The sequence below is a fragment of the Diabrotica undecimpunctata genome, chromosome 4 (assembly GCF_040954645.1).
Source record: "Diabrotica undecimpunctata isolate CICGRU chromosome 4, icDiaUnde3, whole genome shotgun sequence".
Taxonomy (NCBI): Eukaryota; Metazoa; Arthropoda; class Insecta; order Coleoptera; family Chrysomelidae; genus Diabrotica; species Diabrotica undecimpunctata.
This window is the reverse complement of record NC_092806.1, coordinates 10,266,130-10,291,377: the sequence shown is the minus strand read 5'-3', so window position 1 is coordinate 10,291,377 and position 25,248 is coordinate 10,266,130. Positions and strand designations below refer to the sequence as shown.

The following is a 25,248-nucleotide window of genomic DNA, read 5'->3' as shown; positions in this document are numbered from 1 at the left end:
AATTTGGGGTGACATATTAAGATTGATTTTAATGGGTAGGGTACAAGGAAAAAGAACCTGGGGATACATCAACACTCGTGGCTGCGATAATTCGAAATGCAGGTGAAATTTTTACCTTTGATAGACAGGGACAATTAGGAATACTTGGCAGATGAAGAAGCTCCTGATAGAATTATTATTTTATTTCCGACTTTAATAAAAATATATAGTCTTTTACAACAGAATGGGTAATACCGAATAATAAATTGGAATCCAAGAGGATATCTAAGAGAAACTTGACAATAAGGCTCTTAGTCAAAAAATTTTTAGAGAGAGCTACTAAATCGACAAAAAACTATGGAAACTGAAAATTGAATTTCAAAGTTATCCAAAGTATTTGCTCATTAATATGTATATATATTTAATTATAAATAAACAAAAGAAATAAACAGGAACTAAATAGCATATAAAACAGATTCCTTATTGATAGCAGTATTGTTTGTAAACATAAACTAAATTGAATTTTCATTGTTATTCTTTTGGATATTTTTTTACGGTCCAAGAGTAAATAATGTTTATGGCAGCACTGAAAGCAATATTTAAAGCGCTACTGCAAAAGCTGATAAGATAAAAATAAAAGTAATTGCACTGCATTTATAGCAACCAGTGAAATAAACTTTTCTGCCAGGTGTATACTGAGAAATTGTTTTTATTTGAGTGCAAAAACGCGCTGAACTGTTAAAGAAAGTCGGTGAGCGTTGCAACAGCAACAAAATGTCATTGACAACAAAAAAGAAATAAACTCACCGCATATTTTTTGGTGTCGTTTGTTATCGGCCTCTTGCCAGTTGGTGTGTCTCACAACAACGTCGTTTCCAGGCACCAGGGTGGTGGTATCCGAGGTGACGACACTCACTTGTTGATAATCGGGGGCGGGATCTTGCGTTATCATCACTAGACTCGTGTATCGGGCAGCATGCCGCGCTAAACCTTCGCCGCAGACTATCGCACCTGGTTGAACACCGTCGTTACGATCGTGCAACGAGTTCCCCTCTACGTTAACGGCATCGCTAGACCGGATCTCGTTCCGTTCACCGAGCGCACGCTGGTCAACGGCGCCTGCCGCTTCTGCCGGAGTTTCCCCGCTGGAGACGGCGTCCACCGGCCGCTCATTATCTGCACAGCTGATAGCGCCAATTACTGGGATGGCTTCTACGGACTCACTAATTACACCTTTCGAGGGTGACGGTGCTTTACCACTGAGCAGAACGTCCGATAATTTTACACTACCCGTCGATTTTTTGTATGGGATAACTTTTCCTGAATCGCTAATTGCAGACGTTTTAGCTGCTGGATCGTCTTCACTACTATGTTTATTATCAAATTTATTTATCGATATTTTTTCCAGGGGTTTGCTTGTTAATTTGTTCGACACTGTTTCTACTGATGCCTTTGTGAACTTCTCATCGTTACTATTAGATATTGGAGATACAACTAAGAGATTCTCGTCATTTAAACTTTCTTTATCTGAGCTAACCTCCGTTTCCACTAATTTATTACTGTTTGAAACCTCATTATTTTCAAACATCACACTATTACATTCTTTGTCAAAACTTTCCCCATTTTCTTCAACACAATTGTCACTCATCGTCTGCTGTTCCAAAGTTTCATTTTTTTTTGAAACATCATCAACTCTTTTTTCGACCAAACTGAACTTTTTCTCAGATTTAATGAATTGCATCGTTACGCGTATGAGATTCCATTTTTTCTTTCCTTGTTTTCCTTCATCATCATCTTTCTTTTTACTATCAACAACTAATGCATTTTCTTGCGTGTTTATATTATTTGTCTCACTTTCTGTATTCTTCTGTTCGTTTAAATTTTTCAATGTTTTTGATTCAATTTTTTCTTCCACTTCCTCTGCTTTTTCGAAAATATCATCTTTTGTGTCGTTGTCATCTTTAGTTTGATCGACATCGCTGGAGTGTACAGACTCGGCACTGACATCTGAAAGTCCCGGACTCGACGACACATACTCTCTTTCTTTAATTTTCTCACTAATTTTATCACTTGATTTGTTATCACAGATTTGATTGTCATTTTCTTCGTCCAGTTGTTTTACGTTGGTCAAAATTACAGTGCAATCCAGTTCCGTATCAGTATCGTTGTCTGAAGTATCAGTATCACTGCTTGAACTACAAGAATTCGAAGAGGACGATATAACTTTATTTACTACGAATATTCTCGAAAATCGCTTGGATTTTTGATCAGCCACAGTACCGGTATCATCACTGTCGGTGTCCGCCGATCCCGATGACGTCATGTCGTCTTCCCGGACCGAACTTTGCGACATTCGTCCATCTTCTTCTTCACCGTCACTGGAAACGTTGCTGCTCGGCAAAGCGTCATCGCTGTGTCTGTCAGTACCGCTGACGTTGTAAACGCGACGCACTCGCGGTTTAGAACTGTCACTGGAGTCACTCGAAGAGTCGCTGGAAGATTCGTAACGATTTTCGCACTCCAAATAGCCGGAGATTTGTTCTTCCGCTTGTAAAACCGGCGCGGGCGACACGTTATCGGACTCTTCGTGTGTTGGCAGAGCACAGGCATCACGGTCAGTGGTCGCGGGCATAGTGGTACCGCCGGTACCACCGTTTGCACCGAGTGTTGGCCAGATAAGGGCGGCCTGACTCAAGTACGGCCATAGGTTGCGCGGTAGTACCCGAAAGCGCTGTTCGCCGAAGAGCATCAGTGGTGGTTCGTGGGGGGGCCACATGGCCGGCACTGGGAACGGGATGGGGACAGGGACTGGAATGGGAATATATTGTGTTGGGGCGCCGCATGCGTGACAACAGGGTTTCGTAGCGATATCCTCGGTATGGACACACTGCAACGTAGCTGAATCCTCCACCACTTTCTCGTTTCTGGCTTGGGCGGCGTTGAAGGGCGACTCGTCGGGGTGGATTCGGGGCTGGAAGATACCGTCAGAGGATGCTGGTGAACCGCTGTCTTGTCTAACGTTGTCCTCGTCAGTGCCGGTGTCAGATTCACGCATTCGTCTATAATAGAAAATTCATTTTAAATAATAAATTAAAAATAATTACATTTTAATGAAATTATAAGTACTATGCCGTCTTATAGATAGTACTGATTACAGTAAACGCAAAATAAGTCTTTATACGTCATAGATTATGATTTATTAGAATATTAATTATATTATAATTTTTATCATTATATAATTTTAAATAAAGCCATATAAATGTTATCTTAACACAAAAGAGTACTACTGGAGATCACGGAGAAGATTAGAAGGTTAAAAAAATACTTGATTATGTTACTTTTGAAAAGAAATATTGGAAAAAATTTTAAAACAATCACAAAAAATTTTGTTCTAATACCAGATTTCTATTATTCATTTAAACTAACCCCAAAATTGTTTATAACTTGAGAATTTTACTTTTAACATTCATAATTGTTGATCTTATATTTGAAAAAACAAAAAAGGAAAAGAATTGTATCTTCTAGATATCTATAATCTAGTTGGTTGCAATTGGCAGATTACAAATGCAAATCAATCCAACAGCCGGTAAGGGTGGTCTTCAAGGTCATAAACCATTGCCGTTCGAATATGGTTGAAACCAATTCTTCAAGACTTTTTTCTAATTTTGTGTTGTTCTTTAATTTAGTTTAGTTTTGAAAAAGACCCCTTGAAATAAAAAAACCTTAAAACTATTGTGAAACATCATATTTTTTATTTGAAACTTGTTTTTTTGGGTTTATTTTACTAATTAGCACATTAGATAGGGTTTAAAATTCATTATAATGAAAAAGTACTTGTTTGATTTCAAACCTTGTATTTCTAAAAATAACGACTTGTATTTAAAGGAGAACCATTAAGATTGTCATTAGGATAAATTATTTCCAATTGAAATAGATTATACTAAATTATAAGGTAAAAACATTGGAAAATGTTGTCAGTTTATTTACAACAATCTAACATTTCTTGTCTTAAAATGACATTAATTTCTAATTTGCTTCAGCTTTCAATTTCAGGCAGTGGAATAAGACAAGCGGATTTATTGAGCCCCATGCTCTTCAATTTGATCATGGATGAAATCATCAAAAGCGTTAACAAAGGAAGAGAATACAGAATGGGGAACAAAGAAATAAAAATACTCTGTTACGCAGACGATGCAATATTGATAGCCCACGATGAAGATAGTCTACAAAAACTGGTCCACAGATTTAACAAAAAAGCAAAAGAATTTAATATGACAATCTCATCTCAGAAAACTAAAACAATAGTAGTCAGCAAAAAACCAACCAGACGTAAGATAGAAATTGATGGCATCAGTATTGAACAAGTAATGGAAATAAAATACCTGGGAATTACACTGTCCAGCTATAGAGACCTGGACAAAGAAGTGAGAGATCAAGCACAAAAAGCAAATAGACCAGCAGGATGTCTTAATAACACTATATGGCGAAACAGACACATTAACACTGAGATGAAGTCAAGAATTTATAAAGCCAGTGTAAGACCAATAATGATATATGCCTCAGAAAGTAGACCCTATACAGCCACAACGCAAAGGCTACTAACGGCAGAGATGAGAGTACTGAGAAGAATTACAGGAAATACGCTAAGAGATCGAAAGAGAAGTGAAGACATTAGAAGAAAATGTAACGTACAGTTTATAAATGATTGGACAAAAAAAGACTGGTATAACCACATAAGCAGAATGGAGGAGACTCGTATCATCAAAATAGCAAGAGAATAGCAGAAGAAGTATCGGACGACCGCGCAAAAGACGGAGTGATAACCTTCCATAGAGGTATCAATCCGCCAATGAACAAGCAGAATTGCTTATAAAGAGGAAGAAGAAGCTTCAGCTAAAATTAAAAAGGACACACTCTTTTAGAGAAAAAAAACTATTGTTTTAAATGTTCATGACTCACTTATTCGTTAACAATCTTCAACAACTGTTTAAGATATAGTGACTATGTGCTTCGATGTGACAGGTGTTAATAAAAGAATCTTTCTCAGATTTTTAACTGAAAGAAAACAAAGAAATTTTGCTGAACCAAAAAAAAACATGAAAACAATCAATGGAAATTGATGATTTTCACAGAAAGGTCCACATAAATAAAAGTTTATTCGTTCTATTTATACAAGGAATTGCTTGGACATTGGACATTGGACAAAATCTCAAAAAATGTAATTAGAGATGACAATTTTCTTCACTTTAGCTAAAATCAATTTTGGAAATTACTTAAAGAAATCTTAAATACATAAATAAAGAAACATTGACTTCGACCACCCTTACTGTTTGACGATTTGTGAAGATTTGCATTTGTAATGAGCTGCCAATTGTAACCAAATAGACAATAGATATTTTTTATTTGGTAGTAATACTTCCAAAGTAGTGAGTAGTGATATAAGTAGATGTGGATATTATTTATTACGTCATTGAATGAACAACGTGTAAAGATTTTATTTTGTTAATCCTGTATATTTTGCTGAAAAGAAAAGCTCACCAGAAAGCAACTAGTTCACCATTATTGTATAAACATCAAACACACATATGAGTACTCTTTACAACACTACCGTAGAGCAGAGACTAAAAATTTACAGTCAAGTTACAATGTATGTATAATGAAAACAAAAACTTGTAGAATAAACGACAAACGTGATCAAACCGTATAAAAAGGCGAGTTTATGTACATACTATGTATAATATGTTTCAAGGATTCAGAGATAAAACTAAATAAAATATCATACTATTTGAACTTTATAATAAATAAAAAACAAATTGTTAATAAATAAACTAATTGCTATAAAATAAAATATTCGGGACAAAAATCTAATTAACACAGTGATAATGAGCGGAAAAGAATACTTGTTGCTCGGCTATACATATTAATATATACAGTGTGTACAAAAATGAACGTAATTTGCTAATATTTTCATTCCTGATAGGTTTTAAAAAAGATTGACGATGATCCTAGAGCTTTTGTCGCATCTCGCATTTCGATCGGCCTCTTTTTCCTATTTCTCCATTTTTACTCTTGGATAGCTCTATCCCGCTTTGCCACCTATTGCCTTTATTCATCTGATCCATGTAAATGCTGGTCTTTTGCATTCTTTTTTCAGCACGTTTATACTTAATAGCTTTTTTCGGCCATCCATCATCCCCCATCCTATTTACGTGCCCATACCTTGTTTCTATTCGTGCCTTCTTTCTATTCTTTCTGATGTTGAATGAGGATTCATTCATGTTTATATATCTTCTAATTTCGTCTTCATTAGGTACATGGTCTATTCTGGACACTCAGCAAGCTCTTCGGATAAAATCCATTTCTATAGTATCCTTTTCTTTTTTTTTTAACTGACATTTGCCAACATTCGGATGCATAAGTTAGTATTAGTTTTTCCACTGCTCTATATATTGATAATTTTGTTTTCATTTCGGTTTGACCATTGCAGTCAAGCTCAATAACCTGCGGTATGCAGATGATAGAATACTGTTTTCCAATACCATAGAAAGGCTGCAAAACTTAACGGAAACAAGTAGAACATATGGACTGGATATAAACACCAGCAACACAGTTAATGATCATCAGAAGGAAAACATAACTGGAGCAAATCTGTATGTGAACCAAATGAGAATTGAACGTGTCTCACAGACTCACAGTACAAATACTTGGGAACTATAATTAATGAGAGACAATACCCAAGAGATTAAATGTCGCGTCGGAAAGGCAAAAAGTGCATTCTTGAGTATGAGCTCTGTGCTCAAGAGCCATTACCCCACCCTAGAAACAACAATAAGACTCCTTAAATGTTACGTGTACTCAGTGCTTCTGTACGGAGTAGAAACGTGGACTTTGAAGGCGGAAACTCTATCAAAACTTCAGGCTTTTGAGCTATGGTTATACAGAAGAATCCTGAAGATACAATGGACAGACAAAGTCACCAATGAAGAAGTACTGCGGAGGATGAACACAACCGCGGATTTGGTCAAGATAGTGAAGGGCCGTAAGCTGCAGTACTTGGGACATATAATGAGCTACTCCAATGCATTTTGCAAGGTAAAATTAAAGGAAAAGGGGCCCCAGGACGAAGAAGAATATCCTGGCTTGCTAACCTGAGAGCATGGTATAGAAAGACCTTAACACAGCTATTCCGTATAGCAACCAACAAAGTTATCATAGCCAGAATGATCGCCAACGTTCGGAACATACAGGCACCCTAAGAAAAAGAAAGAAGTGAAGTGGGAATTCTTATACATTTCCGTCCTTGCTATTTCCGTATCTTACGTCTCCTTCTGGTGTTCCTTGAGTTAATATTATGCTGCCTAAATATTTATATATTTCGCACTTTTTTACATGTCTTAATTACATAGGTCTAGGTTCTTCTGCTTTTCCCCTATTCACAGATACTCTATTTTTGTATGTTCTGCAAAGAAACAGAAAGAATGGATGAGTGACGAAATTTTGTTATTGATGAATTCTCGAAGACTATCGAAAGGCAAAAATGAAGAACAGTATAAGCAAATTAACACAGACATCAAAAGAAAAATACGCGACGCTAAAAAACAATGGTTACAAGACAAATGTAAGAAGATTGAAAACTTGGAAGCGAAATATGATTCGTTCTATCTTCACAAGAAAGTTAAAGACATGGTCAACAATAGAAACAGGAAGCAGACAGTACTTATAGACCAACAAGGGAACATGATAATGGAAACAGAGGAGAAACTAAAACATTGGCAGACATACATAGAAGAACTGTTTGACGATCAAAGGCAGCCTCCTTGTGATAATTTTCCAGAGAAGACAGGTCCAGAAATAAGCAAAGAAGAAGTAATGCAAGCGGTGAAGTCATCAAATAATAGCAAAGCTCAAGGACCAAACGAGCTACCAGCGGATATACTAAAGTTGATAGACGACGATCGAATCCATTTGTTAGTAGACTTATTTAACAAGATTTATGAAACCGTATAATTCCTGAAGAATGGCTAAGATCAACCTTTGTTCCTCTTCCCAAGAAGGCACATGCTAAACAGTGCAGTGATCATCGCACGATCAGTCTGATGAGCCATACCTTAAAAATATTCCTCAAAATAATTCACAATAGAATTTACAGAAAATTGGAAGAAGATATCGGAGAAACTCAGTTTGGATTCCGGGAGGGATATGGAACTCGCGAACCATTATTTGCCTTTAACATCTTGACACAGAGGTGTTTGGATGTGAATCAAGATGCATTTGCGTGTTTCATTGATTACAACAAGGCATTTGATAACGTCAAGCATTACCAACTTTTAGAGATCTTAGAAGCTAAACAGTTAGACACTCGCGATATAAGAATAATATCTACTCTGTATTATAATCAGAAGGCAGTCGCAACAACAAATGAAATTCAAATTAAAAAGGAGTTAGACAAGGATGTGTGCTGTCACCAATGCTATTTGAGAGATTGGGATAAAAGTTAACGGCCAACCAATTATTAATGTTAGATACGCAGATGATACGGTTTTAATGGAGGAGACAGTAGAAGACCTGCAAGCCATTTTAAACAAGGTAGTCACAGCTAGTGAAGAGAAAGGGTTAACAATGAACGTCAAGAAGACGAAATTTATGATTATTTCAAAAAAACAAAGGTTAAATGCAAACCTGTACATTCACAATAACGAAATCGAACGGGTACACAAATATAAATATTTGGGAACAAGCGTTAATAACAACAATGACATCACAGAAGAAATAAAAACTAGAATTGGAAAGGCTCGAGCTGCTTTTGTTAATATGAAGGACATTCTGGGAAGTCATGACATTAACTTAAACCTGAAAATGAGATTGGTTAGATACTACATCTTCTCGATACTGCTGTACGGAGTAGAGACTTGGACTTTAAGCAAAACCGATAAATTAGAGGCCTTCGAAATGTGGATATACAGAAGAATTTTGAAAATACCTTGGACAGACAAAACAACAAATAGTGTAGTTCTTCGAGAATGAACGAATGAATGAACAAAGAACGGGAGCTGTTGATCACCATCAAGAGAAGAAAGTTGGAATATCTTGGTCATGTGATGAGAGGGAAAAAGTACCGATTGCTCCAGTTAATTATCCAAGGAAAGATTCAGGGCAAACGAAACGTGGGGAGACGACGTATATCTTGGCTGCGCAATTTAAGAGACTGGTTCCAGTGCACATCTAACCAATTATTTAGAGCAACAGCTTCAAAGATACGAATAGCAATGATGATTGCCAAACTCCGTAGCGGAGAGGGCACTTGAAGAAGAAGAAGAAGCGTGTAATCAATGTCCTCTTCACAGTTGGCAATAATATATAATAATATAACAAATAACGTTGTCAAGCAGCGATCTTCAATGCTTATCCTCATTCCTGCACATTTTCTTCTTGAGTCTTGCAATACTTCTTGTATGTATATTTTGAATAGGGTAGGCGATAAGCAACACCCTGCTTAAGGCCTTTTATCACCTTAGCTGGTTCCAAAACTTTTTTTACAGACCAGTGACCCTACTAGAGACTAGTAGTCCGCTACTGTATTGTTGCCCGTATTCTGTCATTTGACTAAAGCAGACTGACAAACTAAATTGCGATATAATTGTTGGTTTTGCTTTTCTTAGGCCAAGGAATGAATATGGACTTCAATCATTCTTTAGCCACAATAGCAGCTAATTTTGTATAATGAAAATCAACAAATAGTATTATTTTTTTAGTTTTACCATTTCACATATAAAAGCGTACGAAATACAAAGTACGAAAAATATATTTGTATAAAAAATAAATCTATAGCATAAATTCCCCAGAAACTAAGCCAAATATAAGCGTACAATGAACAAATTGTTACCTTTTAATGAATCTATACTGAAAACAAAAGATCCTATAAAAAAAAATTAAAACTGACAAGTGTCACAGCTGTATACAAACACCTGCTCGGATCCGTAAATCGCGTAGGTTCAAATTATCGCCATTTGAATTAAACTCTCATTCTAGCTTCAATTAAATTAAAAAGCTTCATTAATTTCTTTATACAAGGTGCTTAACTATATTTTAGTTACAACTTAAATAGTAGAAGTTTGATAAACTGTATGTATTATCGTAACGTAGATGGGGCCAAAAATAATCTAATAAAAGAAGACTTACTGGCTAGAAAATCTAAGAAATTTTCAGTGGACCATTGGTATACGGTATCGACTATAAATCCGTCTTAGAGTATTTATAGTATGTCCACGGATTTTTGGAAACAAAATTTTTAATCAAGACATTTTTCGCTAAAAATACAAAATTTCTTCTTTCGGACACCCCATCTGTGGACAATATAAATGCGGATTTGATGCTGGAAAGTCAACTATACATCAAATTTAAGCACATAGGTAGATTCTAGAAAGGTCACTAGAATATAACATAGATACACACCATCTCTTCGTCGACTTCAAAGCAGCCTATGACAGTGTGAAAAGAACTGCATTATATAATGCGATGATAGACTTTGGGATCCCACCTATGTTAGTTAAGTTGACCCAACTAACAATGCAAAACGTAAGCTCATGCGTTAGAATTGAAGGAGAAAACTCCAAGTTCTTTGACATTAATAATGGTCTAAGACAGTGGGACGCGCTGGCGTGTCTCCTCTTTAATATTGCCTTGGAAAAGGCAATCAGACAACTAAATATTAGAATGAATGGAAATATTTTTAATAGATCGACGCAAATTCTCGCATTTGCTGACGATATAGTTATAGTGGGCACAAGTATGAGAGACATGGTGCAGTGTTTTACAAGGTTTGCGGAAGCTGTAAGTGAATTAGGACTTGTGATAAACGAGGAAAAAGCCAAATATATGTTGGTTTCTAAAAACCCCCGAAATATCCAACAGAGAATTCAAATTAACAACTATACCTTTGAGCAAGTCAAATAATTCACATATCTTGGATCGCTAGTAAACGCAATAAACACGACAAGCGACGAAATAAAAAGACGCATAGCAATCGCAAAATAGAACTGTTCACGATCTCCAGAAAGGTTTAAAAAATATAAATATAAAACTAGCAGTAAAGCTCAATATATACAAGACCTTAATAAGACCGGTTTTGATAGATAGATTTTGAAGATTTTTGGGACCGTAAATGAAAATGGGCTATGGCGTCGAAGATACAGCTTTGAACTATATCAGTTATACACCGATCCAGATATTGTGAAATTCGTTAAAGTGCAGAGACTTAGATGGACTTGACGTATTGCTAGGATATCAGATCGCGAATACACGAAGAGATTAACATTTGCAAAACCAGAGGACACAAGAAGTAGAGGACGAACACGAAGGAGATGAATTGATGATGTGGAAGAAGACCTACAGATTCTCACGGTCAAAAGATGGAGGAAAGTTGCCAGGAATGGATAGGAGTGGCGACTTCTTTGTGAGCAGGCCAAGATCCACAACGGATTGTCGATCCACTTTCGATGATGATCCGTGGACATACTGTATATTAATACCTCTATGCATTTTATGAGTATAATAAATGATAAATAAGAAAATTATGATGTCTATAAAACACAGCAAACACCCTGTATAGTTTTACCTACCGAATAAATTAAAAATTAAAATTAAAACAATTATGAACTCTAATCAATTAGGGGAATTTCCTACGTCAATATCCAATTTTAACAATAAAAATTTAATGGGACGATCATAAAATTTTATTGAAAGTAAAAGTTATCATTATCACGCAATTTTGTATTTCAACATAACCAGTATGCAAATGGCGTTTATCACTTTTGGCATGGGGGCTACTGAGAACAGTGTCAAAATTATTATAACATAGACCACTCTGGAGCACGAGTATATTTGCTAGTATCAGTTAAAATAAAAAAATAAAAAATACGATCATCAAAGAATCATCCAAAATATGATTGCTTATAATAGAAAGAAACCGTAAAAGAAGCAACAAATGAAAAACTAGGTTAGCACAAAAAAAGAGGATTATTTAGTTTGTAGCCTACTTTTACACTTTTACTAGCGCGTAAACTACTGTACTATGCTCTGCTTTTGTGAACTCACTTCACTAGACTAACTCATAGATTTTGGTTCTCTTGACTCTAAAGGTGGATCCAGACTAACATTTTATCCCGAACGAACTACTTTTTACTACGAACACTTTTTCTCAAAAATTAGAAGTTTACTAGATAAAAAAATGAACACTGAGCAGCAGCTTTTAGCGCCTTTTTTATTATTTGTAAAATGACCAAATAAAAGAAAACAGGAAGTAGTCAGTGGGTACGAAAACTGTATCTACACCGTACTGATAATTTGTTATTACGAGAAATAGACCTCTTAAGAATTTCACTAGAATGAGTTGTGAAGATTTTGAGGAGGAAATAAATTTAATTGGACTTATAATTGAAAGGAAGAGCACAAAATTACGGAGAGCTATATCGGTTAAAGATCGTTTGGCCTTGAGGCCTTGATGTAAAACCGAACATTGAGGTTTTTAGCTTCTGATGATTCATTTACCAGTTTTCGAACGATGATATCAATTTAATATCGATTAAATTTAAACATTTTTCTCGGTCAAACTCCATATTCGAGGCATAATCCTGTTTCTATGAGCTGTATGGTTTTAAAGTCTATCAGTAGGATGCTAACCTGGCTGTAGACCCCTCCTCCTTTATCCGGGCTTGGGACCGGCAACAGTTCTATCAAGCTGCTGGATCCACCCAACAAAACTGCAGCCAGAAAACTACAGAGGTATAAACTTGTTAAATACTACGCTAAAACTTACAACTAAAATTTAACAAGTGCTAATAAATCAGAGGATAAGTTTAGCACATAGTCAAATTACTGAGAAATCACTGGAGTATAAGAGACCTAATTCTGTGTCTGATTGACCTAAAGAAACCATATGACAGAGTAAGAAACCGTAAAACACAAAGATGTAATCCCCCTTCTGTATAATAAAGAAGTTTCCCTAAATATTATAAAAACTATCAAAAACATCTACCAAAACAACAAAATGGAAGTTAGAATAGATGAACAACTTACAGAACCTATAGAAAAAGGCAGCGGAATAAGACAAGGGGAATTATTGAGCCCCATGCTCTTCAATTTGATTATGGATAAAATCATCAAAAGCGTTAACAAAGGAAGAGGATACAGAATTGTTACGCAGAAGACGCAATATTGATAGCCCAAGATGAAGACAGTCTGCAAAGACTGGTCCACAGATTTAACATAAGAGCAAAAGAATTTAATATGACAATCTCATCTCAGAAAACTAAAACAATAGTAGTCAGCAAAGAACTAACCAGATGTAAAATAGAAATTGATACACTGTCTAGCTATGGAGACCTGGACAAAGAAGTGAGAGATCAAGTACAAAAAGCAAATAGACTGGCAGGATGCCTTAATAACACTATATAGCGAAAGACACATTAACACTGAGATGAAGTTAAGAATTTATAAATTCAGTGTAAGACCAATAATGACATATGCTTCAGAAAGTAGACCCGATACAGCCACAACGAAAAGGCTACTGGAAACTGCAGAGATGTGAGTACAGAGAAGAATTACAGGAAATACGCTGAGAGATCGAAAGAGAAGTGAAGGCATTAAAAGAAAATGTAACCTAAAGTGTATAAATGAATGGACACAAAATAGAAAAAAAGAATGGTGTAACCACATAAGCAGAATGGAGGAGACCAGTGTCGTCAAAATAGCAAGAGATAAGTCTAATTTTCAAAAAATTTTAATTTTAAATATTTTGAAAAAAAATTTATAACCGAAAATCTGGACGTGATAGAAAAAATCGGTCAACAAAGATAGATTTAGAGATATATTTGTAATAAAATTTATGAGGATCAGATGTTGCAGACCAGTCTAACTAAAAAGATTGAATTGTAAAAAGAGATCGACGTGGAGAAGACTCTGCACAGAATAATGTTAATATAGCCCATTAAGAAATGCAACGACAAAGAAAAATATAATTTGTTGAAGTATATATATATATATATATATATATATATATATATATATATATATATATATATATATATATTGATTTAGAGTATCAGCAATCGGTCAGGAAATTTCCTGACCGATTGCTGATACTCTAAATCAATATTTAAAACAGTACGGTCGAAAAAATAATTTGAAAAATATATATATATATATATATATATATATATATATATATATATATATATATAACGGTATATACATAGGTATAACTTTGAAATTGCATATTTTTCTTAAAAAGTCAAAAGAAAACAAAACTTATAAAATTAAAAATTTGTCGTTGTTGATTTAATAAGCACTTTCCTAGAACTTTCCTCTGTAATTACAAAACTATATCCTCGTTGACTTTTCCAATAATCTCCACTGACTTAAAACCATCCGGCAAGTTGGGAATTTCTGTTGCTTTATTAAATTTTTATTGCATCCATTCGAACGTGATGAAGTTTCAGATCAAACACTACAACTTTTTCGGAACGGTTATCAGTCCTTTGTATTTCATCGGATAAAAAATTCAAATGAAATACGAAGTTTGACTGAATTTCGAGAAATTGTAGAATTGTTATAGAGAATATTTTATTAGCGTTGTTGAAGTAGAACGAAGTGAAAAATGTATCTGAAGTTTTGCTCGATTGGATGCAATGTAATCAACATCCCAAAGGAGGCTACACAATATAGAAAGATATTGATGTGCGGGGTGTTTCAAAAAAAGTAGTTTTGATAAAAACACAGATTAAAAAAATTAATTAAGGAATGTAAAAACACACTTTACTACGTGTATAAAATAAATGAAACATATTCCGTAAGAAAAACTCGCCAACACATTTGGCCAGCGAGTCGTTTGAAGGTCAAATTTCCCCTCCTAATGAATACATCAATTATACGACCCTCAGTCCTCGGCAGATCCAATTTCCCTGGCCAAGGTGAAGGTCAGAACAGAGTTAAAGCAGTGGGTGCAAAGAATTACCGGAAGAGATCAGACCACTATAACAAAAGACAAATGCATAATGTGCCTATAACGTACAAACTCTATCAACAGAAGCAACAATGATTTAATGATAGAACTGGAGGAAGAACTAAAACAGATTAAATGGGATATAGTCAGTATAACTGAAGTTAGGCGTCAAGAAAAAGACCAAGTAATACTTAAGACTGGAAATTTGATCCATTTCAGAGAAAACGAAGAGTCATCTGTTAGAGGAGTTGGTTTCTTAATCCATAAAAAATGGGCACCAAACATAAAAACTTAAAATTATACAGGCTTACGCACCAACTACGAGCCACTCAGATGAGGAAGTTGATCAATGTTATAAAGATATCGAAGCAGCTATACAAACTTCGAAAACCCATTATACAAGGATAATTGTTGTCCGATACCTAAACACCAAATTTCTTTCGCTCATGGACTTGTTTACGCCGTGTTGCCATTCTAATCTGGGTCTTCCTCTTTTCCGTCGACCTATCGGTTGCCATTCTACTACTTTTTTTGGGGAGTCTTGTTGCTGGCATCCGTTGAACATGCCCATACCACCTTAATTGTTTCTTCTCTATATCTTGAGTTATATTTCCTTCTATTCCCATACGTTGTTTTATTACATCATTTCTGATTCGGTCTCGTCTGGAAATACCTAAAGATCTTCTCACTGCATCCATCTCTACTGCTTCTATTCGCTTTTTGTTCTTTTCACTAATTCTCCATGTTTCAGCGCCATAAAGAAGAGTAGTTTCAATCATGGTCTCATATATATTAAATTTTCTTCCTTTCGTTATCTCTTTACTCCACAGTATACCATTGAGACATCCTAAGACTTTCTTTGCTTGAGTGATTCGTTTTTCTATTTCCCGTGTATCAGTTCCTGTATTGTCAAAGGCAACACCCAAGTAGTCATAGCTCTGACAGCAGGAAATATGTTATCCGTTTTCGAGGTCTATGTTATCTGACTTGTTTCCAATACAAAGATATTTGGTTTTTGTTGTATTGACATTTATTCCCCAGTCGTTATATTCTTCTACCAGTTTTCTAAGCATGTGCTGCATGTCTTCCCTGTAGGTCGCTAGTACTACCTGATCATCAGCAAACTGGAGTGTATATATACATTCATTGCTAAGCTCTATACCCATCCTATGCACCTTTCTTTTCCATCTTTCCAATGCTGCTGCAACATATATCTTGAATAAAGTTGGTGAGATACAGCATCCCTGTCGCAAGCCTTTTGTAACCAGGAATTCTTCCGTTAGATATTTTCCTGTTTTTATCTGTGCCTTTGAGTCTTTATATAGTTCTTGTACAGCATTTATCAATGTGTGGTTGATGTTAGATCTTTTCAACGTTGTCCACAATTTAGTTAAGGGGATGTTGTCATATGCTTTTTGCTGGTCTACAAAAGTAATATGAGTTTCTAGATTCTTAGCCGATCTTTTTTCTATTCTATTCTATTCTATATTTGTTTAAGACAAAATACGTAATCGGTGCACGATCTTCCTGCACGGAACCCGTTTTGTTCTTCCTCTTCATTGTGCTTATATTTTTCCTCGATTATATTTCTCAAAATTCGTCCATACAGTCTGTCCAGGGTGCTGGTTACCGAATTGAAGATTTAAACGCCAAATTGGAATTCAAACAAGATGAATCTGCTATGGGAAACTTTAGATTTGGTGAGAGTAATGAGAGTGGTAACAGGCTTCTTGACTTCTTACATCAGGAGAATTGCTTTGTAATGAACTCATTTGTTAGAAAGAAACCTCAACGTAAGTGGACATGGACGAGTCCGAACATAAGACCAAAAAAAAGATTGATTGATATAGTTTAAGATGTAATAGTTTTGAATCAATTTTTAACAAGGAGTGACCATAGATTTATTAGAGCAAAAACCACTTTTAAAATTGAAGTCGAAAGAACAACAATGATCCTCAAAAAGAAGAGTGGAAGATGCATGTTCCCAGAAGATGTAACACTTTATGAAGAAAACATTCTAGTTTCTATATCTAGCAGTGGACAAGCGACTGGCCTAGACGATATACGAACAGAACAAATATAGAACTTTGGACCAAATACTCTAGAGTGACTCGTAAAAATGATGAACTGTTGCGTCGATGCTATACAACATTTACACCAACGACCAACCCAAAAACCAACAAACAAGACAGATTATTTACGCGGATGATACAGCTGAGGCAGCTCAGGGAAGTACCTTTAATGAAGTCGAAGTAAAACTGACAGATGCCCTAGAAGACTTAGGACTATACTATGATGACAACCATCTGAAACCCAATCCTACAAAAAACCCAGGTGTGTGCTTTCCACCACAGAAACAAGCATGTCCTAAGGACACTGGAGGTGGAATGGCGTGGTCAGATGCTGGAACACAATGAGACGCCAAAATACCTCGGCGTACGTCTGGATAGAACTCTGCCTTATCGATATCACTGTCAAGATGTCAAGAAAACAGTAAGCGCCAGAAATAATATCATCTGCAAACTAACAAATACAAAATGGGGAGCACAACCACACACTCTCCGTACTTCTGCCTCTGCATTATGTTTTTCTGTTGCCGAGTTTGGAGCACCAGTGTGGGAAATTTTTGCTCACGCTAAAAACGTCGATATTGCGTTAAATGAAACGGTTCGTATAATATCTGCTTGCCTGAAACCGACACCTATCGAAGAGGCCTACCCTACAGTTGGAATCGCTCCACCTGTTCGCAAAAGACAGTTCACGTCAAAGTTAAAATGCAATAAGCAGGAGACGGATCGAAGACACACCTTGTATGACCACTAAGTTCGGACAAGTAGACTAAGATCTCGGGAAAGCTTTCTGAAACAATCACGATCTCTTACCGAAGAGCCAAAGACGCGCCGAATACACCTACGGCAAGCGTCAGCTACAACACATTTTCCCCCTCAGAGGAAATGGCCGCTGGACGTAATTTGCCGTATCCCACATGGAAAGCGCTAAACAGATTAAGAACGGACGTTTCACGTTGTGCTAGTAACCTGAAGAAATGGGGATACCAGGAGGACGATACCTGCGGCTGTGGCGCGGTTCAGAATAGTCACCATCTACTATCATGCACAGAGATGAGAGAGACCTGCACAAAAGAAGACCTATTTTTAGCGAATGACAGGGCCATCTATGTAGCCAACCATTGAAAATACAAAATTTAAAGCAGTTGGTGTTCCGGACACGGAAAGTAAGTAGTGGACAAGCGAAGATTGAATGATGATCCAGTAAGAAACGGGAAATTTATTTATATTTCTTTCTTTATACAAATCCAGATAGTTTTGAACCTCCCGAGCAGGATTCTCTACAATCCAACTTACCTAGCTCCACACTGGTACACACGTCGAACAAGGTTAAATAAACACACGCGTTGAGCGGTCCGATATAACATTGCAAAAGACACGGTTATTTTGATAAATAGTTTTATATAAATATGAAATGTAAAAAAGACAATTAAATCTCTCCTAATTTGTAACGCGCTATATGCTATCTTTTTTAGTCAGTATTTTTATAGAATATAACTAATTCTTTTTCTATATCATAGAATATAATTATAGTAAATTTATAATTTTACAAAATAAACGAAAGTTTTTTCGACTATTCACTGATAATGATAACTTTTACTGTACTAATTGCTTTATCTTTAGTAAAAGAATAATATATAATGTACAAACCTTCTATAAACCAAAGGTGATCCTAGAGGACTCTCCGCCACGTCCCTCCTGTACACCCTGGGAGACCCAAACGGCGAGCTCCAATTGATAACAGGAGCAGGCCGGCTCCCAGGTTCAAAATAGTCCCAGTCGCACTCATCTATGGGAAAACTGGAAGCCGTCGAGGAGCTGTCATTGTCATCCTCCTCCCTCGAAGAAGTCTCCTCCTTGGAGGAGCTGTCCGAATTGATGAACACCAACTTGTAGTCGTCCCCCTCTGGTAAAAGGATGTCCCATAGGTCAGAGTCGGGACCTCGGCGCCAACCTGGAGTATCGAGACCAGTGACGGTGTCAGAGGATTGGTTGGATGTTTTGGGTTTGAGGATAGTGATAGTAGTGCCCGCCACCGTAAAGGTTAGTACAACAACAGGAAGTTTTCTACAGAGATCTACAGGTTCTGTTAATACAAGTTAGAAAATATTTGTTAGTATAGTACCCATATATAAATCACGTCACATAAAATTTTCTGTCTGCCATACCTACATTATTTTACTTAGGATCTAATGAAAAAGGGTACATCTTGGCAACACTGATAGTTTATTATATAAATGTGATATTAAAGTGTAGGTGCATTATCTTTAATAAAAAAAGTTCTTATTAATGAAATAATTATAAAAATAATGTGTGAATAACCCATTTTAAGAAAAGTAAGTTTTTCAATAGCTAACAATCCTGACAACATCGTTCTGATAGATGCTATCTTTGAAGTACTATATCTTATATATAAAGAAAAAGGCGTGTAACACATGCAGACTACTAGTTTGTACCTACGGATTGAAGATCGTAGCACTTACTAGGAAATCGGCTAAAAAACTAACTAAACTGAACGAAACATGCTTGGAATATTACTGAGAGATAAAATTATAAACACTCAGATAAGACGTAGATCAGAAATAACAAAAATTAAATGATCCTGGATCGATCACGTGGCCAGATATGATGATAACAGGTGGGCACGAAAAATCCTAGAATGGAGAGCAAGGAGGACGACAAGAAGCACGGAAAGACCTCAAAAGGGATGGGTAGATGACATAACAACAGTGACAGGCAAACAGTAGATTAGATTAGCGTAAGATACAGAAAGATGGAAGCAATTCGGAGAGACCTACAATCAGGAGTACATGGAAATTTGTTGACGAAGAACAAGCAAATATCATATTGAAAGAACTAAAGTTGCAATAAATAAAAGAAGCCTAAGGATAAATCTTTACGAAACCAAATGTTTGACAAAGATCAAGGTAATATTACATATAGTAAATAGATCAGGAATAGATCACCTAAAAGAATCTGGATTGAGGACATACATCAAATACAGACAATTGGACTAAATAATGTAAAGATAAATCAGAGTACTTTAAAAGAAGTAAACAAGGAAGTAGCTTTTTGATTACTATATCTAGTAGACACTGGTATGACACCTAAAGGAATGAGGAAGACTGGATTGAAGACATACATCAAATACAGATAATTAAACTAAATAATGTAAAGATAAATAGGAATAATTTAAAAGGAGTAAACAAAGGAGTAGCGTTTGGATTAGTATATCTAGCAGACACTAATATGGGTTCCAAGTCATCGGGAAATCCACGTTAATAAAAGAGCACTTGCCAGAAGAGCATCAGCATAAAATACTTCGCTCAAGAGCCGGCCGTGAGAGTGCAAAAAAGCATCGTCCTCGACCGGAACAAAGTCTGGTCCGAAGGCAACACTAGCAAAATATATACGGTCAAACCCATGGAAAAATGTATATTTTATAAGCAAGAATCAGCTCACAGTCATAACAGGCTTCCTCACACGATATGCGCTAGTGAATGGACGCCTGGATATAATGGACTGTTTTATGGAGACCTAAGATGCAGACTCTGTATCGGAGAACCTGAAACAGTCAACCATATCTTGCATGACTGCGAGGAATTAATCGCAGGCTCAAACATTTTTTGGAGATTATCAAAAAACTCCAAAAATATATGATACTCATCCACTATACCTGCACAGCTGCAAACTGGTACAAGGATGCAGAATCTTGGAACGGATATCATGAAGGAATTAAAAATCATACTTCTTTTGCCGATTGGTGACTTATCTCTTGCGATTTTGACGACACGGATCTCCTCCATTTTGCTTATGTGGTTATTTCATTATTTTTTTCTATTTTGTGTCCATTCATATATACACTGTGCGTTACATTTTCTCCTTTCGACACTCAGCGTATTTCCTGTAATTCTTCTCAGTACGCTCGTCTCTGCCGTTTCCAGTAGCCTTTGCGTTGTGGCTGTGCCGAGTCTTGTTTCTGAGGCATATGTCATTATTGTTCTTACACTGTTCTTCTTGGTCTACATTTCTTTTGCTCTTATGTTAAATCTGTGGACCAGTCTATGCAGACTATCTTCATAATATTGTGTCATCTGCGTAACAGAGTATTTTTCTTTGTTTGTTTCCCATTCTGTATCCTCTTCCTTTATCCTCGCTTTTGATGATTTCATCCATGATCAAATTGAAGAGCCCCATGCTCTTAAATGCTCAATGAATCCCCTTGTCTTATTTCGCTGCCTATTTCTATAGGTTCTGTAAGTTGTCCATCTATTCTGACTTCCATTTTGTTGTTGTGGTTGATGTTTTCGATAGTTTTTATTATATTTATTGGAACTTTTCTATTATACAGAAGATGAATTACATCTTTGAGTCTTACTCTGTCAAACCTTTTCTTTAGGTCAATCAGACACAGAAATGCTGGTCTATTATACTCTAGTGATTTCTGAGTAATTTGCTTTATAACGAATATTGCATCTGTACATGATCTTCCACTACGAAAACCCTGTTGATCATCTGCTAAACTTTTCCTCTGATTTATTAGCGTAGCATTTAACAAGTTTATACCTCTGTAGTTTTCTGGTTGTTTATGATGTTGCTTTGATGGGGAGAAGCTCTTAAAGAAACAGATTAAAAGCGTAATAGGACAAAAACAACGAGTACCAAGAAGGTTCATTTAAAAATGAGTTACTACTATAAACAAGATGATAACTTTGTTAGTTACCGAAATATTCTATAAACCAACTATGATTTACGCCATTGAATGTAGAGGCAGCTAAAAAGAAACAAGTATAATGAATGCACGTTCCGGAAATTATAATGCTTAGACAGACGAGTGGAGTGTCAAAAATAGACAAAATTAAGAAAAAGTTTATTACAGAAGTATCAATTTGGTAACCAATTCAAAGCAAAAAGAGATGTTGAAGAACGAAATTAGAATCCCCTAATATAAAGAATTGATAACTTGTAAGACCTAAAAAGAAGAGGAACAAAAGACTATAAAAAAAGTCAACCTAATTTCGCCTTAACATATCAAAACTCTGAAAACATCACCAAATTAATATATATCCTTAAAATGCATCGTGAGGAACCTTTAGTTTAAAAATATCTGAACACTACTTTCAATCTCAGGTTCTTAGAATATATATGTGTGATAAGACACAGAAAAACCAGCTAAAATAAGGAACTGTGGCGCGTATTTATAGTACTAATAGTGACAATGATATGAGAGGTACATAACATACTACTTTTCCTGCTAGGATTTTGAACATTCTGTAACATTATTCGAAAATTTTAAGATTTGTGCCATTAGTTAAAAACTCCCCTAAAACAATAGCCAAATTATCACCCCACTCGTACCTGAAAGTTAGAAGACCAAAGCAAACGTGTAATTAGGGGAGGCAATACCCCATTGGAATGAAGCAAAATATGACAATTCATGAATGTTTATAAAGATTCACCGTTCTATCTAATAACAATATTTACAGTATTATCTGTCAAGACTAGGAATGACTTGTCGGCGCAAAGAGCAGACAGAGAAAGTATTCGAAGGGAAATAGATGGATGAACGCCAAGACTTTACTACGTAATTTTTAAACTTAGTTAACAGGTCTAGTTTACTTCTCTTACTGAGATAATTTCCGGTTATTTTGCTGCGCATCAAGTAGGCGTACCGATTGTACGATTTTCAAAGTTATTCCTAGTTTTGACAACTTTGTACTAGTGTTGTCGAGTTGTGTATTTGTTATTTCGCAAACAGACAGAAATATTTATGTAATGTATGTGTGATAGCCCTTTTGTTTGGAAAAAAAAATTAAATATTTATCAATTTTTAATTTCAGTTTCGTTATAATAATTTTGCATTCGATACAAAGAGTGATACCAACTAGAGTTTCTGATATAGATAGAAACACCTAGAAACGTTTAAGTTTACACAATTTTTAAGTTAATACCATGGTTAATAATTTTTTTAAAAATAATAAATATTTACAGGAAAAGATAAGACTAAGATAAGATTTTTCTTCTACAATCTATTTAAAAATATTTATAACCAAAATACGATAATCTGTTACACAAAATATATAAAACAACAAGCAATAACCTCAGGTATGAATTTATACCGGGTGTCCCAGAAGCTATACACTAAAGTTTTTTTTTTGAAAATGTTTTTTTGTAAAATCTTTTCACAACTTTCGTTTCTTCATTTTTACATTTATTAAATAAATATCTCACTTAAAACGTCATAAATAATTCTTTCGTCCAAACAAAATGGTTTTGGTTTGGTTTTAGTGTTAATAATTGTGCATGTGTGTGGGAGTGTGCATTTTTAATGTAAAAATAAAATAAAAATGTTTATTTTTAAATCAGATGCAAATATTAGTAACTTGATAATATATTTGTATATAATCTAGATCTTTTCATGAATTTTCATATTATATAATATGGTTGACCAGAACCAGTTCGAAAATCTAGAAAAAGCGGAACTAATCTGAGAACAAACCTAGAAAACTACAGAAATCACGTATAGCTGCCGCGGAAATCTCAACTATTTGTTCGTTATAGTAACATAATATGCCTGAGTACACTAGTAGCGATTTCTATATTAAATAATGGGAAATTAAAAGATCGTCGTTATTTACACCATCAGAATGTAGAGCTATCAATGAACGAGCGCATCGATTAAGAAAAAAACAGATATTTTGATATGATAATTTTCGATTGAAAGGTAGGGTGCTTTTTCGATGTGAAATCAAAATAAGGAACAAAAATAAAATACAAAAATGTCAGTGTCAAGTTTTCACCAAATTTCGTGAAAATCTTTTTTTTTGTGGAAGATAAAAATAAAAAACCAAAAACGGTTATTTGAGATTTTCTCCTAAATTTTGAGGTTATGTAAAAAACGTGTAAAAACAAAATGTGTAGATATTTTTATTATCGACAACTTTGCAATTCAACTTTTTTCCATTTGACTTGTAATTTTGCCAGAAATCGTGATAAAAACCGGTTTTTACCATTAAAAACTCACACGTCTTCCACTTTCCAACATCAGATCGCCGGTAAATTATTTTTCCTTTAATTTTTGATACATTTTTTCCTTTTCCAATGATTTCCATCCCGTTAGTAATTTTTTTCACTGTTTTCACCATTTTCTGGGCTTCGGCCATAGTCTAACGAAGGTATTACGGGTGCATTTTTGGCATCAAATTGTTAATATTGAGATTCATATAACTCAAAAAACTTTTAGATTCCTGGATACCTTAGGTAATGCATAAACAATTATTTGTTTTATATAATAAAGTAAACAATATATTGTAGAGTTTATATTAAGTTTAAATTAAATCATTGACTAAAATTTGTATACAAGGTGAACTACAAAACGAAATTACGATTTTCTCAATTTTTTTAAATGGATATTTTATTTTAATATAACACAATTATTTACATTTATTTCTACTTACAAAAATTGAATGTATTTCCGGAATTTTAAGAAAACTAAAAATATCTCCGAAAGTGATGAGTTTAGGTATAGGGAATGTTATATAAAAATAAAAGACTATCACAAATATAATATTTCTATAAAATAAAATATAGGGTGATCCATTTAAAAAATACAAAAATTCGTATTTTTTTTTAAATTCACCCTGTATACAAATTTTTGTCAATGATTTCAATTAAACTTAAATTAAAAACTATACTATATTGTTTACATATTCACTTCACTACTTTACAGTAGTGAAGTGAATATTGATCAGTGTAGTAGTGTTTGGGGGCTCGGGAGACTGAGACCTCGGAGGCCCTGAAGAAGACATCAGAAAGGATGTCGAAATCTCGGCGTAATGAAAATCAACGCGGTTCAACGTGAGTTTAATATTAATTTTTATAATAGTATTAATCTTAGCTCTAGGTTTAATTGTACTAACCGCGGAAATCTTATATATATATATATATTTGCATCTTGATAAAAGAATTGTACAAAATATTTTTTAAAGAAAATAAATAAAAAATATGTTTTACTGTTCTATGAAAAATAAATATAAAATGTTGTTTTGTTATTTTGTTATTATTTACCTGTGTATATCCGAAACACGACATGCGTTGACTTCCTACATAACAGAGCCTTGTGCGGTCTGTCGATCACAAAGGAACGGTTCATATCTGATTCATACCGTTAATAATTCACTTTTTAAAATATTGATGTATTTT

At 35.0% G+C, this 25,248-nt stretch overlaps 1 protein-coding gene across 5 annotated transcripts in view; it reads right to left on the bottom strand.

The window, feature by feature from the left end:
• Window positions 1–25,248, bottom strand: part of btsz (bitesize) — a 513,708-nt gene that overhangs the window by 136,767 nt on the left and 351,693 nt on the right. For all 5 annotated transcript variants that reach the window (XM_072528865.1, XM_072528866.1, XM_072528867.1 and 2 more), the window contains 2 exons: window positions 18,697–19,000; window positions 787–3,038 (listed from right to left, as the gene is read on the bottom strand). In XM_072528865.1, the coding sequence (XP_072384966.1) occupies window positions 787–3,038; window positions 18,697–19,000 (2,556 nt within the window). The remainder of the gene's footprint in view (window positions 1–786; window positions 3,039–18,696; window positions 19,001–25,248) is intronic.